Consider the following 14,285-nt stretch of genomic DNA (forward strand, 5'->3'; position numbering starts at 1 on the left):
CGTGAACTTTATCACAAAATAGTGTCAATAATGTCGTGCATTTTTTATTCTAAAAGTGTTAATTTTACAGGTTTGGCTCACACACACATATGCACCACACAACATGTCTGTACCCTCAGTACACTTCCCTTATTGTTATGGAGAAATACAAGGGCAATAACATGGTTCACAAAAGCACAAGTATGACTAATCTATATAATCATTATCTGCACGGTTAGAACCTAAGTCCCAGTGGGTCTCCGTTTTCTCTGCGGCATCATCTTTCTGCCTCAGAGACGAAGAACAAAGACACTTGTTTTTCCATGTTGATACCCCTAGAGGGAGTACCAGCCTCCCAGCTTCTGTCCTAATACACTCAGACATAGAGGAGGACACACAGACACAGTGTACTACTGCATTAAGCAGCACACAAACAGATTATAGCATCACGTGGTGGCCCCTCCAAATGGTACCTGCCAGTAACCTAGTTCCCTCTCTGAGCCTTCCCATAATTCCTTTGGAGTGGGTGTAGGCTCACGCAGCAGCAGCATCACAAAGGTTCAGCTCCTCCCTGCTGTATCCCGTAGTGATAGAGGGAGAGACAGACAGAGGATCAGGGTCAGATGAGTTTCAGAGTGAGTGACGAAAGCAATGTGTGCAAATGAGGAGGAGAGTGTGTGTGCGTGTGTGTGAGAGAGAGAGAGGCTGCATCAGGGAGGGTTAGAGAGAGAGAGGAGGGGTGGGGGACTGTGGGTGTGTGAGCGTGTGATACACAGGAGGAAATCCAGGCAGGAGGAGGAAGGGGGCATAAAGGGAGGAAAGAAAAGGGGGGAATAAGGAAAAAGACAAGACAAGGGGACCCAGATTAAGAGGGAAGATGGCTGAGCCGGAGCTCAAATCACGGAGCAGTCGGGAGAGTGTGGCCAAGGCATCGAGCCAGGAGAAGATGGGGGGTAGGTAGAGTGCATGCTCACGCTCCTGTAGATACCACATGGTGCTAGGCTGCATTAATCCGCCATGCGCCTCTGATGAAATATTGCCTGATGCAAAGCACCTTGTGTATATATGTGTCTGTAGAAGTCTATCGTGCCGGATGTGTGTGTTAAGGTGACAGGTGAGGGACTCAAACTCACATTACACACAGTGCCCGTACTGGGCCTGTAAACACAATTACCTGATGCAGAGTGTTTACATTAAAGAGAAGGTGTCAGCCGATTTTATTAATAACGCTGATGAGCCAGTATTTCAGACACTGCCACAAATATTCCCAAATCACCTGAATGCACGATGCATCCATGCTTTGCTAAGAAGTACGAACTGACATTAGTAGAAAAGTATCTGCTTTAGTTGTTGTGTCCTGTGTTTCCATATACTGGAGTTACATTCAGTTAAAGTAGATTAGAAACAGAAATTAAAAGGACAATTTGACACTTGCTTTTCTTGTGATCCATAGCAACACTAAATAATTGTTCATCAAAGGTGTTGTTGCATCTCTCGGTCCGTTGTCCCCTCTTCTCCAGCTGCTGAAGCAGACGCAGACCAGGACGGCGTGATCGTGGAGCATCCAACGTCTCCATCAACCCCTATGGCCCCTGCTGACACTGCCACGAGCCCCACGAATGGCTCACCAGCCAAAGGGGAGAAGATCGAGCTGAAACGCAGCATCACCCTTTTCAACGGTGTGGGAATGATCATAGGAACCATCATCGGCTCAGGCATTTTCGTCACTCCAACGGGTGTAGTCAAAGAGACTGGGTCAGCCGGGCTCTCCTTGATCATCTGGGCTGCCTGTGGAGTGGTTTCTACCATGGGTGCCCTGTGCTACGCTGAGCTGGGCACGACCATCACTAAATCAGGGGGAGACTACACTTACATCTTGGAGGTGTATGGTGAACTGGCAGCCTTTCTGAAGCTGTGGGTGGAGATGCTCATCATCCGGCCGTCGTCACAATATGTGGTGTCGCTGGTGTTCGCCACCTACCTTCTGAAGCCGCTCTACCCAAACTGTGCCGTGCCTGACAGTGCTGCAAAGCTCATTGCCTGCATGTGTCTGAGTGAGTGAGGGTGGTTAACATATTCTTTCCTCCACCGAAGACAAACAGCATCAGCCATCTAATACATTTCCTTCCAGGTTTTTAAACCCCTTCTTTTACCAAGTCGTATCTCTCCTCTCTTGTAGCATCTCTGACATTTGTGAACTGTATCAGTGTGAGAGCAGCCACCAAAGTCCAGGACTTGTTCACAGCCTCCAAGTTGCTGGCACTGATCATCATCATCCTGTTTGGTTTCATCCAGATTTTCACAGGTGAGTCCTACGTACTCAGAGTCCGACAGACGGAGCCACACACTATCGTGAACCATCGACTGACCGCCAGCTGACTTTTACAGTTCATACTGACTTCTCAGTCACTATTTGAAGCATAAGTGTGTTGACATCCTACTCTGTATTACTCTTGTAAAACTTTAGTGTTGGTAAAATAATTTTAGAGCAAGCTGGTTTATGCTTACTAAATCTTGATGAACTGTGTGATCACAACTTGTGCAATAGTAACATGGTTGATATATTTCCCGTCTCTCCCAACAAACACTGCTTTCACCGTCCATTCACATAACTATGTGTACAGTGAGCTGAATCAAAGGGACTTCTGCTCCCATCTTTGTGACTGAGTCTAATGATCAGCAAATTGTTGACTAACCCTAATGAGCACCGCCCAGCAGACTGCCCTCCCTTCAGTTTGATAGCACAGTTGCTGAGTCTGAACACAAGGCCTGTCTGTCTGCGGCCATGTGACTGAGCCTGAGCAAGTGCAGCCGTGTGTGTGTGTGTGTGTGTGTGTGTGTGTGTGGGTGTTCTTTGAACACGGCTGAGCGCGATTAATTACATACATGACTCAAAAGGGAAATCATACTGACGATGGCTGCAACTAAAGGAGATAGTTGATCTCTCACACTATCACATAAACCCCCTCAACGTTCCTTAAACGAGGAGGGAGAACACTGCTGACATGATTGATGTGAAATGTCACCTCCATCTTGAACAGCAGCAAATACTGGAGGATTTTCTAAAGTCAAACAGCAAAGTTCCCCAATCTGTTTCAGTCATTCATAATGCATCAGCGCGGGAAGGCAGTGCTCTTTTGCTCAAAGCTACATCTGCTGCTCTCGCCCCTTTTTTCAAAGCCACACCCACCACCATTGTGCTCCACACTTTGTTACCATGGAAACTAGCCGGCGAAGCCTACCGGCTGGTGCCACGCTTTGGTCTTTCAGAGGACAGAGTGAGAAAATAATGCATGTGCAATAGGCCTCATGGAAAGAATAGGTCAATACCATCTGAAAGCGACAGGTAGAGTAGAGAGTCACTCACACACACTAATGTGAGCACACAGTTTTACTTGGGTCGGCCGTGCTGATGTGGCACTTGATTAAGTAGCTGCAAAAAAGACATTTCTGCTCGTTTTAAATGTCTTGGTTAAGGTTCCTGCTGCTGTACATCAAAACAAACACTCAAACTAGGAGGTAAAGGGCCCTGATGAACGTCCAGCTGAATAGCAGCTGTTTGAAAATGACAGGCAGAATGGGCTTGATGCAAAAAATAAATAACTGGTCCTGAATGAGAATCCAGGGTCAATGAAGCCACACAAAACAATTTATGAACTAAAACTAATACATGTGTTAAGAAGGATATTTATCATCCATTTTTTGTCTGTGTGCAGGTGATGTGCCGTACCTGACACTCGAAAAATCATTTGAAGGCAGCAAATTGGGAGTTGACAACATTGTCTTGGCCTTGTACAGCGGTCTGTTTGCTTTTGGAGGCTGGTGAGGCATTGATAACCTTTTCTGTTGTAATTACAATCCAGATTGGGTTTATGCTGTGCATTATATAATTATTTATTGAATCAAAATTGTACTAAACTCTTTATTTGTTTGTTTTTTCCCCCTTAGGAACTACCTGAATTATGTAACTGAGGAGATGATCAATCCAGAGAGGTGACTTAAATGTGATGAAGGTTGTTTGGAGAACTTACAGTATTTGCCAGCAGCATGACTTGTCACATATTGACTGAGCTTGTTTTTGCATGGATACAGATACAGTACAGAGAAGCTGCACAACAGAAAACCATGCAGCGTAATACAATTCAATATAAGCTTAGTGCTGCAGCTTTGAATGCACAGCTCCCTGACGGTCTTGTTAAAAGCTGAACATTTGCATGTTCGTCCAGCTTGCATTGGATTTGATTAAAGTATTAGGGGCTCTGCTTGTGTGACCTTCTGTCAGCTGATCACTGTTCACAACTAACAAACAAATTAAATCTCTGACCACACATTGAGGAGTTACTGAAAGTATGTTTTCATTGTTTTTGTTTGTTTGACCTCTGACCTTTTCCCTCTGTAGGAACCTGCCCTTGTCTATCATCATATCCATGCCTATAGTGACTGTGGTCTACGTTCTGACCAACTTGGCCTACTTCACCACCATTTCTCCTCAGGTTATGGTGGAGTCTGAAGCTGTTGCCGTGGTGAGCATCACACCTCTGTCACAAAGTTATGAGAATGAAAATTTTACGAAATGTGCAATGGTTGTTTAGCAAAACGTCAGCTGACCTCCTGCACGCATGTTTCTAATCATGCTGCTTGACAGAGCTTTGGGGAGTATCATCTTGGTGTGATGTCCTGGTTGATTCCTGTTTTTGTTGGACTGTCCTGCTTTGGAGCTGTCAACGGATCCCTCTTCACTTCAGCCCGGTGTGTGTTTGCATGTTGCGTGTTTATGTTTATGCTACTTTGAAATATTCCACCTGTGTAATGAGGTTTGGGTGCGAAATACAGTTAGAGAGAGATTATTTGGTGCATGTGTTTTATAAAGGTTTTCCTAAAACTTCAAACTTCTCGAACCATATCTGATTAAATTGGAGCATTGAGGGTTTGAGAAAAACATCTAAGGCTTCAGGGTGAACACTGAAAAATAGTTGGTGGATGTGAAGTTTCATATGACAGGAAGGCCAACTATTTCATCACAGAACAACCATGAAAGAGTTTTCTCTCCTCTAGGTTGTTCTACGCTGGAGCTCGAGAGGGTCAGCTCCCTGCTGCTCTGGGTCTGGTGCACACAGACCTGTTCACACCAGTGCCCTCCCTCATCTTCACAGTAAGACTCTACTAACTGTTACTGTCAGCAAATGATGACCTCAGACTACTTTTCTAGTGTTAAAGTATCCCAACAACGCACAGCATCCAATGAGTTTATGGTAAATAAAGGTGCATTAAGCATTATTGCACCTGGAGTTTGTGTTTGCTGAGGTCTCCTCACTAGTTAACATTGACAGGGCACATATTCTACAGAAATCACTCATGGCTAATGCTGTCGTAGTAATTATTTGAATGTACTGTGTATGTACATTAAACCAACACAATCTTGTCTTCCTTTTTCCTTGTATCAGTGTTTGCTGTCCATGATGTATGCCATCTCCCAGGACATCTTCTCTGTCATCAATCTTTTCAGCTTCTTCACCTGGCTGTGTGTTGGGATGGCCATAGCTGGCATGCTCTGGCTGCGCTTTACGAAACCCGACCTCAGAAGACCCATTAAGGTAGCGTTTCCATGTCTGAAACTTTGTATCTGAGGTGACAAATGCTGGCGATCTATCTATCTATGAAGCTTTATTTAACCTTACATAGTCAAATGATGCAAGACCTTGACTCTACTTGAATCTCACACATCTCCTAGTATCACAAAGCCTGCAGTGTTCTTTTTTGAAAGCACTATTATATCACTACTCTTGTTATTGGTTGGAAAATGACCCATACTGTGATTTCAGGATAGGAGGGAGTGGTGTTTACAGGAATATGCGGCTCTTTGTTGCTGCTTCACCATAGGAGTATTACTCTGAGTGACCAGAGTCTTTTCATCTTTCCTTTGAGCCTGAACTCTATCCACCAATTTGTTTCATAAGATGAATCTCTCCTCTTTACTGATAAACCATTCATGAAATAATAATAAAATAAAAGAAAAAGTAAATTCCTGTTAAGACAACAACCCCTTTCTCTTCATTAGCTCACATTGTTTAGCTGATGTAGCTGAACATCTGTGTTTCTGCCAGAATATAGAAAAAAAGGATCTACAGAAACTGATTACATGTTAAAATGTCATATAATAATATGTTATATTATATAATAACTGGTGGTTGCTACTTCATAAAAGACTGAAGGGTTTTAAATAGTGTTCTTGGTGAACGTAATAGTAACACTAAAGTAGTGGTTATACTCTCAACAATTTTTATAATCAAAGTTTACTATAAGCAGGATTGATATGAAGTCCTAATATTTACATAACTGGAGATTTTGATGACATTTATTTAGAAATACATACAGTATCTAATTTTAGAACCAAATTCTACAATTACACGAGAATAAAAGTTTCCTAAAAATGCTGTCATTCTATAATAAGACAAATAACACTAGTATATTCGCTTCTCTCCTCTGTTTTTTAACCACACACCTTTGCATGATAATGTTTTCTCTCTGCAGGTGTATCTCTTCATCCCTGTGACTTTCGTTTTGGGCTGTGTTTTTATGATCGTTGTGTCCTTCTGGGCTGCTCCATTTGAGTGCCTGGTAGGCAGCAGCATTATCCTTACAGGCATCCCAGCATACCTACTGGGTTACAAGTGGAAGAAACCCCATGTGGTCCTGAAGATGCTGGGTGAGCGAGACATTCTTTTTAAATAGTATCTTTGTCTCTGTTTGTTCAGGCAAGGCTGGGGAAGCATTTATTACAGTTTGTAATGAAACTGGTGAGAATATCTGCTTCAAACTGTGAGCGCTGTAAATATACAGTATATATATATATATATATACATACAGTATATGTATAACCAAGCTAAAGAAAAGAGACGCAGCTAATGCAATTAGCAATTATGAGTTGTTTCTCCTCAGAAATCTTCACTATGTTCTGTCAGAAGATCTTCATGTCTGTTCCCGAGGAGAAGGAGCAACGTGAGGCTGAGTAATGCTGGAGAGACGGGACACGACGAAGGACTCAGCATTTTCCTCTGAACATTTCTTGACATTCGTTTACATTTGGTCATTCTGCTACAGCTATTTTCTTAAAACCGTTATCTAACTAGGCAGGCAATTGTGCAACATGCTGACATTTTCAAGGGCGAGCTGGCATTCTGGGTGAAGGAGGGTTCAACATGAATGTATGTACTGTGACTGTATTGTATGAGCACTGTAAGGTGTCGAAAAAAGACTCATCGCAGTCAAGATTTGACATCTAGACATTTTCCACTACTTGTTTTTAAACATATCTCACGGTTAAATCTCCTTTAATGCAAGAATATGCTTATCTGTTGTATCATTAGTCAGTTAATGGAGATTGTTGTGAGTAGTTGTTTAAAGCTCATAAATAACTGTACACGGCAACACAACTTCAGAGGCTGCATACTAATGTGCTGTAGTGGCCTGAAACGTCAAGCCTGTTGCTCACTGGAAGTGTGCTTAGTAACTTAGCAAGTCGACATATTTGACTTTCTTTAAACTTATTACTAACAAAGAAACAATAATATAGTTTATTATAGTTTGCAGTTGTATAGATTATTGTATGACAGCTAACAATTTATGAGTTGAAACCAAGGAATAACCTCCCTGCCATGATGAATGGACTAGACTGATGTGAAAGAAAATAAAGGAAACCTCACATGAGAAACAATCACTGACAGCGTACAGACTATAAATAAGCTCGGAGTTGGAAGAGGAAGTTGTTTGCTAGAATAACAACGACTACATTGTTCTCATAACTAACTAATATCTATGTTAGTTCTTTTTTTTTGTATTCATTTGTGAAACTAATCTGCAGAACTATCTTGAAGCACAAGCTAAAATGCGATAAAAGTGTATGTGATGTTTTCTTGAGATGTGTTGCTGTGATGCAGGTGTGTTTCTTGTGTCATTTTATTTTATATCAGCGGCTGTGAGTGTCCGAGTGTGAGTGTCGCAAAATGTGATATTTGGTGAAATGACAGTGAATACCAGCACCTGTTTGTGAAACATTATTACTGTATAAGAAACTGAAGACATGTATAGATGTTATTCCAGTTGTTGTATATAGTAAATTTCATTGTAGTGTTTGTGTTTTATAATGCGTGTATTTGTTCTATTTCTATTTTTGTTTTGTTTTATGGTCACTGTAAGAATTACCTGAATGTTGGAAATTTAGTGACATCATCTTTGCTATTATTTCTTTTATTTTTATAGCCCATACGCCCATAATTATTTTACTTTTTAACTGAATATCTGAGGTTTTCCCAAATTATTACAAGTAGCTTCTCAAACCACTCAAGGTCATAGAGGAAAAACATCTCAGTGGAAAAGAAAAGGGGGTGGAATTCGTGTGGGATGGGAAAAGTTTCTAGATTTTCCACAGAACCTAGAGCCAGTGCCCACAAACATCAACCACTGGTTAGTGGATTGTCAGCATCTGCTCTTTTCATTGGGTGCTGACAATCCAGGTTTTGCAGGAAATTGTGAAATTAACTGAAGGCATATTGGTTAAAGATGTAAAACATAAGCCCTTCCAAGATGAACTGAGCTAAGGTTTGAAAGTTTTTCCCAATGCCACACAAGCGAATGAGGTAAATGCTGATAGAAACACGTCATTGAATATTTTCATTCTCTCAGTAGCATCACCCTTTGAGAAGATGAGAGATATGAACTTTCTTATTATTATTATTATTATTTTTTTTAGAAACACGTGCACTCATTAACCATCGGTGCATTTTTTTCATGGAAATTAAACCAGACAATCACAATAAACTGGACAAAGACACAAATAAAAAACACCCCATGTGAAAATAAAAGTACTTGTTCAGAGAGAGGAAAGCACATCCCAGTGGCAGCAGCCTTATCTAATGTTTACAGCAGGTTTTAAAGACAGGTTATATGAGGTTACATTACAACATAAAGCACATTTTCATGATTAAAAAATTCAACATGGTCAAATAATCAATCACAGGTCATGAAGGGAGAACAATGCATGTTTTCTGTAACTGACAAATCATACTGCATTTGAATAAAGTCTCATTTTACACAGTATGTAATTGCTTGTAACTATCAAAGTTATGTTTCGGCAGCAGCATACTGTATCTCTGTGTTACTGTGTTTACTGACATTTGCTTATTAATAAGTTATGGAGAAAAAAACTCTAATGGCAGAATTTTTACCTTAAAGAAATGAAAGCAATGATTATTGATTATTGTCACTGATCATGCAGGTACATGTAACAATAAAATTATTTTTGTTCAAGTTTTGATTGTTTGCGTTTTATTAACCAGACTATAAAATAAATGTTCCTCAAGGGTTTCGAATCTGACTCCTCGCTCACATAAATGCAGTGACCTAATATACTTGCATCAGTTAACAAAAGGCTATTCCTAGGCTCTCAACAGAACACAGCACAAGATAGCGTCTAACCAAATGAGGATGTTTTGCAAGTGTGATTTTCTCCCAATGACGCCCAATGGACTTATCATCTCGGTCATCGAGTGTCTGGGTAGTGATCTGTATGAAATGTTCTGCGCTTTCATGTTTGTCTCTTCTTGTTTGTTGGCTGTCAGACAATGATGCTGCTGATGCCTGTGCTGCCAGGAGAGTTCATATCCGTCTGAAGAGGAAATGAGAGGTCTGATGACTGCTGATGGAACCAGTATCAGAGCTGCTGGGGACAATATTAGTGATGGGAGATTGGGCAGGCAAGGAGCCAATATAAAGTGACACATATATATAAATATATATATATATATATATATACTTTTATACCTCCTGCAAAAAGGAGCTGCACAACACAGAGCTTTGACCAGTTCTTTTTATCTGTAAAATACTAAAAATAAAGTGGGGTCAAGTGAATATTTACTATTATTACTGCCATGGAAAGTATGTGTACAAAAGCAGGTCTCAAAAGTAATTTCCTAAAGGAAGAGTGAGACAGATAACCTTACTTTAAAATATATTTAAGTTTTGTTTATCGTTAAAAAAAAAAATCACGACTAAATCCCATTTTCTTCTTTCAAATTAAAAAAAAAAAAGCATCACTCACATCATGTCATTCTCCACAGTTTTCCAGCATTTGTCCTCATTTCAACCATGTTCTTGACATGAAATTTTAAATGATAAAGACGCACACACTTCATGCTCAAAGGTTATTTTTTTTTACCTTGAACAAATTGTTATTCTTTGGCAAAGTTGTGTTGAATTCTTCTGAACTAAAGCACTTTATTATTTATCATCAGCATCACCAGCAGATGGAGATAGAGGGACATGAATAGGAGATAGAAAAACAGTAGAGAGGCCCTGTCCAACACATTGCTGCTGTCATACAGTTGTAATTATCTACAACATTTATATGTACATCTCAATATCACATTTGTTTTTTATATGCATGTTTTCCTAATTGGTTGGCATTTAAAAATATTCAGATGTATACATTTATTAAATTTTCTTAATATTCAACCATTTGCTGAGAACAATACCTTCTTCTTTCACAGGTTCATATCTAGAAGCTCAGCTGTGCAATAACAGTTATGGGTTTCTCATGTGCACCTTTGTGATGGTAATCATGGTGTCCTTTGTTATCATTAAAACCTTTCAGTATCACACTTCTGCGGTAGTCTCAGTCACTGGAACGTAATTAAATGATCTTTGGGCAGGGGAACATTAAGGTGAGTTTTATGATCAGCTCTAGGGGGCACTGTGTCATCATCGTTATGGACAACTAGAGAGAGACAGAGAGAGAGAGAGCAAGAGACCAGAGAGGGAGGGATGATAGATTCCATTTCTATTCTACCTTTAATCCAACTGTGAAATTCATAAGTAAAAGGCAGTCTCTTTTTTTTTTTCTTCTCAGGTAGTTCTCTGAAAGACCATGTTCTGCTGCATCAACTCTGAGTTTCATCATCACACCTTTACCAAAAAAACATGGCCAACGGGCAGAAAATGCTTGATATATTATATTGAACATGTCTGGTGTAAAGTAAAAAGAAAAAGGAATAAAAAGCTGAGAAGTTTACCACTGAAATAGCAGATGTACACTAAGAAACCTAAATTCCTCAGCTAATGAACTTTAAGCTTTCACATTAACTTCTGCAACATCAAAGATATTATCCTAATTAACCTCATACACATGCAGGGGCAATGCAGAGTTATGTTTACAGGCTACTGCGAGTATAAAGTGCTACTCATTAAATAACTAAAATAACTAATGAACGTGTAGAGGCTTAGAAATGTAAAGCACAGCGAGTCCATTTAAATAAGTAGAGACTTGCACATCCACTTCTCCACTTTAAACATTTTATTACAGACAAAAGAAAACAAAAGAAGTATTTGTGACACAAAAATGAATCTAATGCTGGTACATTGGTACTGCACCAACAACAATTTCTGAAAAAAATATTTCTTATTCTAATAATCATGTTGTTGTTGATCAATAATAATAATAATAATAATAATAATAATAATAATAATAATAATAATAATGCACCCTGATGAAAATAAGCCAAAATGTTACTTCATATCATCCATAAATAGATGTGAAACCTGCAACCAAATTAAATAGAATGACCATATTGTAAAACATATGATATTCAACAGAACAACATGGGTTCTCTCATCACTGGCTTTACAAATTAAAGAAGTATATTTGGCAGGTTTATACACAAAATTAAAATAACTACCCCATGACCTCCGAAAACGCAAATCCTGCTACAGTGAAAAAAACAAACAAAAAATATCTTAAGAATTTCTTTCTCTTCACAGAAAATGATAAGGATGAGTTCAACACAATTCTAAAACACCTAATAAAACTAGTCAAAAACTTTAAAACCCACTGTTATGTTTTTTTTCTTTAGTAACATTTCACATTTAGCAACTTTTTTTAAATTCACCTGTACAAGTGGTGCAGGGACTAAGGGGTGGTGGGCGGGGTTACAAGTGGGGGCGGTCCTTATTGACCAGGAGGAGGAGGGGCTAAAGGGAGAGAATCAGCCTTTGACCTCTACAGTTCTGTAACGTCCTGAGGCCATATAAAGAGAGTGACCCTCTCTATCAGAGCTCCACCACCTAAGGAGGAAATGGAGCATTTTTTTTTCAGTCATACCATTTCTCTCTTGTTTGGAGAGAAACAAGACCAGTGAACAAAGTTTCAACACAAGTTTTAGTGTGTGTACTCCATCACTGAATCCGCCTGCACGAAAAAACACATAACCAAACCGGAAAAATGTAAAAAAAAAAAAAAAAAAAAAAGAAAGCAAGGGACTGCAGCTAAATACACACATAAGAGGGATCCATTTTGGTGATATTTACAATCACTCAGTGAGAAATAAAGGGAATTGAGGAGACCTTTACTAGGAATGATTTACAAATGTCTTGTGTTTGTGACTATCGTCGGTAAAATTTGCTTTCACTCAGTCGAGGTGTTTCAGTCTGTTCTGAAGTACATCCATCCCTGCTGAGGTGACTATATTCTAGTTTTCTGCATTAGCTTTTCTACCCAAGACCCCTACATTTTGAGTATGCTCAGAGCATTCATCTCCCCGATGAGGGCAGTCCATGGCAAATACAGAGTAATGGAGTGAAGAGGAGAGAAAGCATCTTTAAAAACTTCAAAACAAGATGAGAAGACGTTTTTTTTTTTTTTTTTGGTCTTCGTTTCCAGTATGTTGGCATGAGCTTAAAGCTCACTGCCCCCGCAAAAAAATGGAAAGTTCACTGATAAGAAAAAAAACAAAAAAAAAAAAAACGAAAGAAGTGCCTTAGGCTTCTGGCTGATCTAAGTGCTTGGCAAATAGGTGAAGTTACTCTAGCAGTCTTTGGGATTTTCAAAATCCGTCAGGAAAAAAAAAAGAAAAACAAAATGGTGTAGAAACAGATATATTGATGACGTTGTTATGTTGGAAAGCTCCCTGGAGTCTGACATTTGGAGGTCTTTCAACTTCAAGTGAGGTAGAGAGGCTTGTCTCGGGGTCCCATGCCACTGCTGAGAAAGAAGCAACTGTATTAATGTTTATCTGCCTATATGGGCACATGAACACAATTATCTTCTGACTACATGTCTGTTTGTCCTGTGTTTCATCAGGAAATCCCAGTGAGATTATAAAATCTTTTCAAAGATGTTCTAACTAGTCTGACAAACGGCAGACATCAATAAGCATTACGACAAGATAAAAAAGTCAAAATTTGCAGATCACATGGTGCTCAAAATGTCAAATACAAAGTCTGTTGTCCACTTATCCTCCCTGACACTCAAGAATTAATTCAGTACTCTCCGAAACTCTGAACTATTAAGCAAAGACTCAATCAACTTTAAAGACTGTCAAACATGATCAGACCCAGGTGCTGACCTCCATTTGACATACGGAAGAATCAGCTCTAAAAACAGGAGACTATCAGCTCCGCTTCCTCTGAGAATAGCAACATCAACTTTCAGGTGTTGACACACGACAAAATTCCTCTGGTGCCTGCTGAAATAACTTGATTCAATAAGGCAACGCGTGCTGAATGAAACACAGAAACTTAATTAGATGTCACACATTTTTCCAAGCTCGGTAAAAGCATTGTTCTACTGCTGCATTAGTCATTTATGTTTCAAGGAGATGCTTTGCTTTAAGCAGGGAAATTGTCATTTATGATTAATACTGACTGAGACTCTGAGTGTGAAAGTAAGTGGCTTAGAGCAGCGTGCTCGGAAAACGAGTCAGACTGTCAGACAACTCCTTAATATTTTCAACTACCAAATGTCCTAAATACCATTTGCTTTCATCAGCTCTTATTGATCCATCAAGTCCACCACAATACACTCACTGCTTCCATAAGACACAATGATTCTGACTAACGTGTTGAGCTCACCTGCAGTGGTTGGGTCCACAGTCCCTGTTGCAGTACTCGCTGTCCCAGTCAGGGTTCTGGCCATGCACTGGGTTAGGGGCCCCTGGAGACTGTGAGCCGCCTACACTGTTCTGGTAATCAGGCTGAATATGGGGGAATGCCTATAGATTGGAGACGGAGAGCGGGAAGAAGAGGTTATATTTTGCTAGATTTGCGATGGCCAGCCATTAGAATTTGTTGAGCCACGACACCTTGAAAGGCCAAATGTTGTCACTGGTTTTTATCAGTTGCTACTGAGAATGGAAAATAGGAATCACACTTTTTTCTCTCTCCATTTACTCTCATTGCTTGGTTAGAATTGGTCTCAATATAACATGTCTTGCACCAACATGATATCCTCGGCTGGGCTCAAGACATTAAGGACTCAG

General features: G+C 39.9%; 2 protein-coding genes across 3 annotated transcripts in view; one reads left to right on the forward strand and one right to left on the reverse strand.

The window, feature by feature from the left end:
* The first annotated feature begins 755 nt into the window (after positions 1-755).
* LOC113166841 (large neutral amino acids transporter small subunit 1-like) lies at positions 756-7,219 on the forward strand. The gene is made up of 11 exons (XM_026367017.1): positions 756-932; positions 1,500-2,033; positions 2,159-2,284; positions 3,696-3,801; positions 3,928-3,972; positions 4,379-4,502; positions 4,625-4,728; positions 5,035-5,131; positions 5,424-5,573; positions 6,511-6,685; positions 6,919-7,219. The coding sequence occupies exons 1-11, from the start codon at positions 857-859 to the stop codon at positions 6,990-6,992; spliced, it is 1,611 nt and encodes a 536-aa protein (XP_026222802.1). The 5' UTR covers positions 756-856; the 3' UTR covers positions 6,993-7,219.
* A 4,098-nt stretch (positions 7,220-11,317) lies between these two features.
* LOC113167893 (TOX high mobility group box family member 2-like) overlaps positions 11,318-14,285 on the reverse strand; it is a 70,353-nt gene continuing 67,385 nt past the window's right edge. For both annotated transcript variants that reach the window (XM_026368817.1, XM_026368818.1), the window contains exons 7-8: positions 13,879-14,018; positions 11,318-13,009 (exon numbers count right to left, since the gene is read on the reverse strand). In XM_026368817.1, coding sequence (XP_026224602.1) covers positions 12,967-13,009; positions 13,879-14,018 — 183 coding nt within the window. In that variant the 3' untranslated portion in view covers positions 11,318-12,966. The remainder of the gene's footprint in view (positions 13,010-13,878; positions 14,019-14,285) is intronic.

Source organism: Anabas testudineus, chromosome 7 (assembly GCF_900324465.2).
Source record: "Anabas testudineus chromosome 7, fAnaTes1.2, whole genome shotgun sequence".
In the NCBI taxonomy this organism is placed as follows: Eukaryota; Metazoa; Chordata; class Actinopteri; order Anabantiformes; family Anabantidae; genus Anabas; species Anabas testudineus.

What these genes read in the sequence shown, in the direction of transcription:
- LOC113166841 (XM_026367017.1), top strand. Translation starts at nt 857, where the DNA reads ATGGCTGAGCCGGAGCTCAAATCACGGAGCAGTCGGGAGAGTGTGGCC. An exon ending in CATTGCCTGCATGTGTCTGA is followed by an intron (nt 2,034 to 2,158) that starts GTGAGTGAGGGT and finishes CCTCTCTTGTAG; the next exon opens with CATCTCTGACATTTGTGAAC. An exon ending in AGTCTGAAGCTGTTGCCGTG is followed by an intron (nt 4,503 to 4,624) that starts GTGAGCATCACA and finishes GCTGCTTGACAG; the next exon opens with AGCTTTGGGGAGTATCATCT.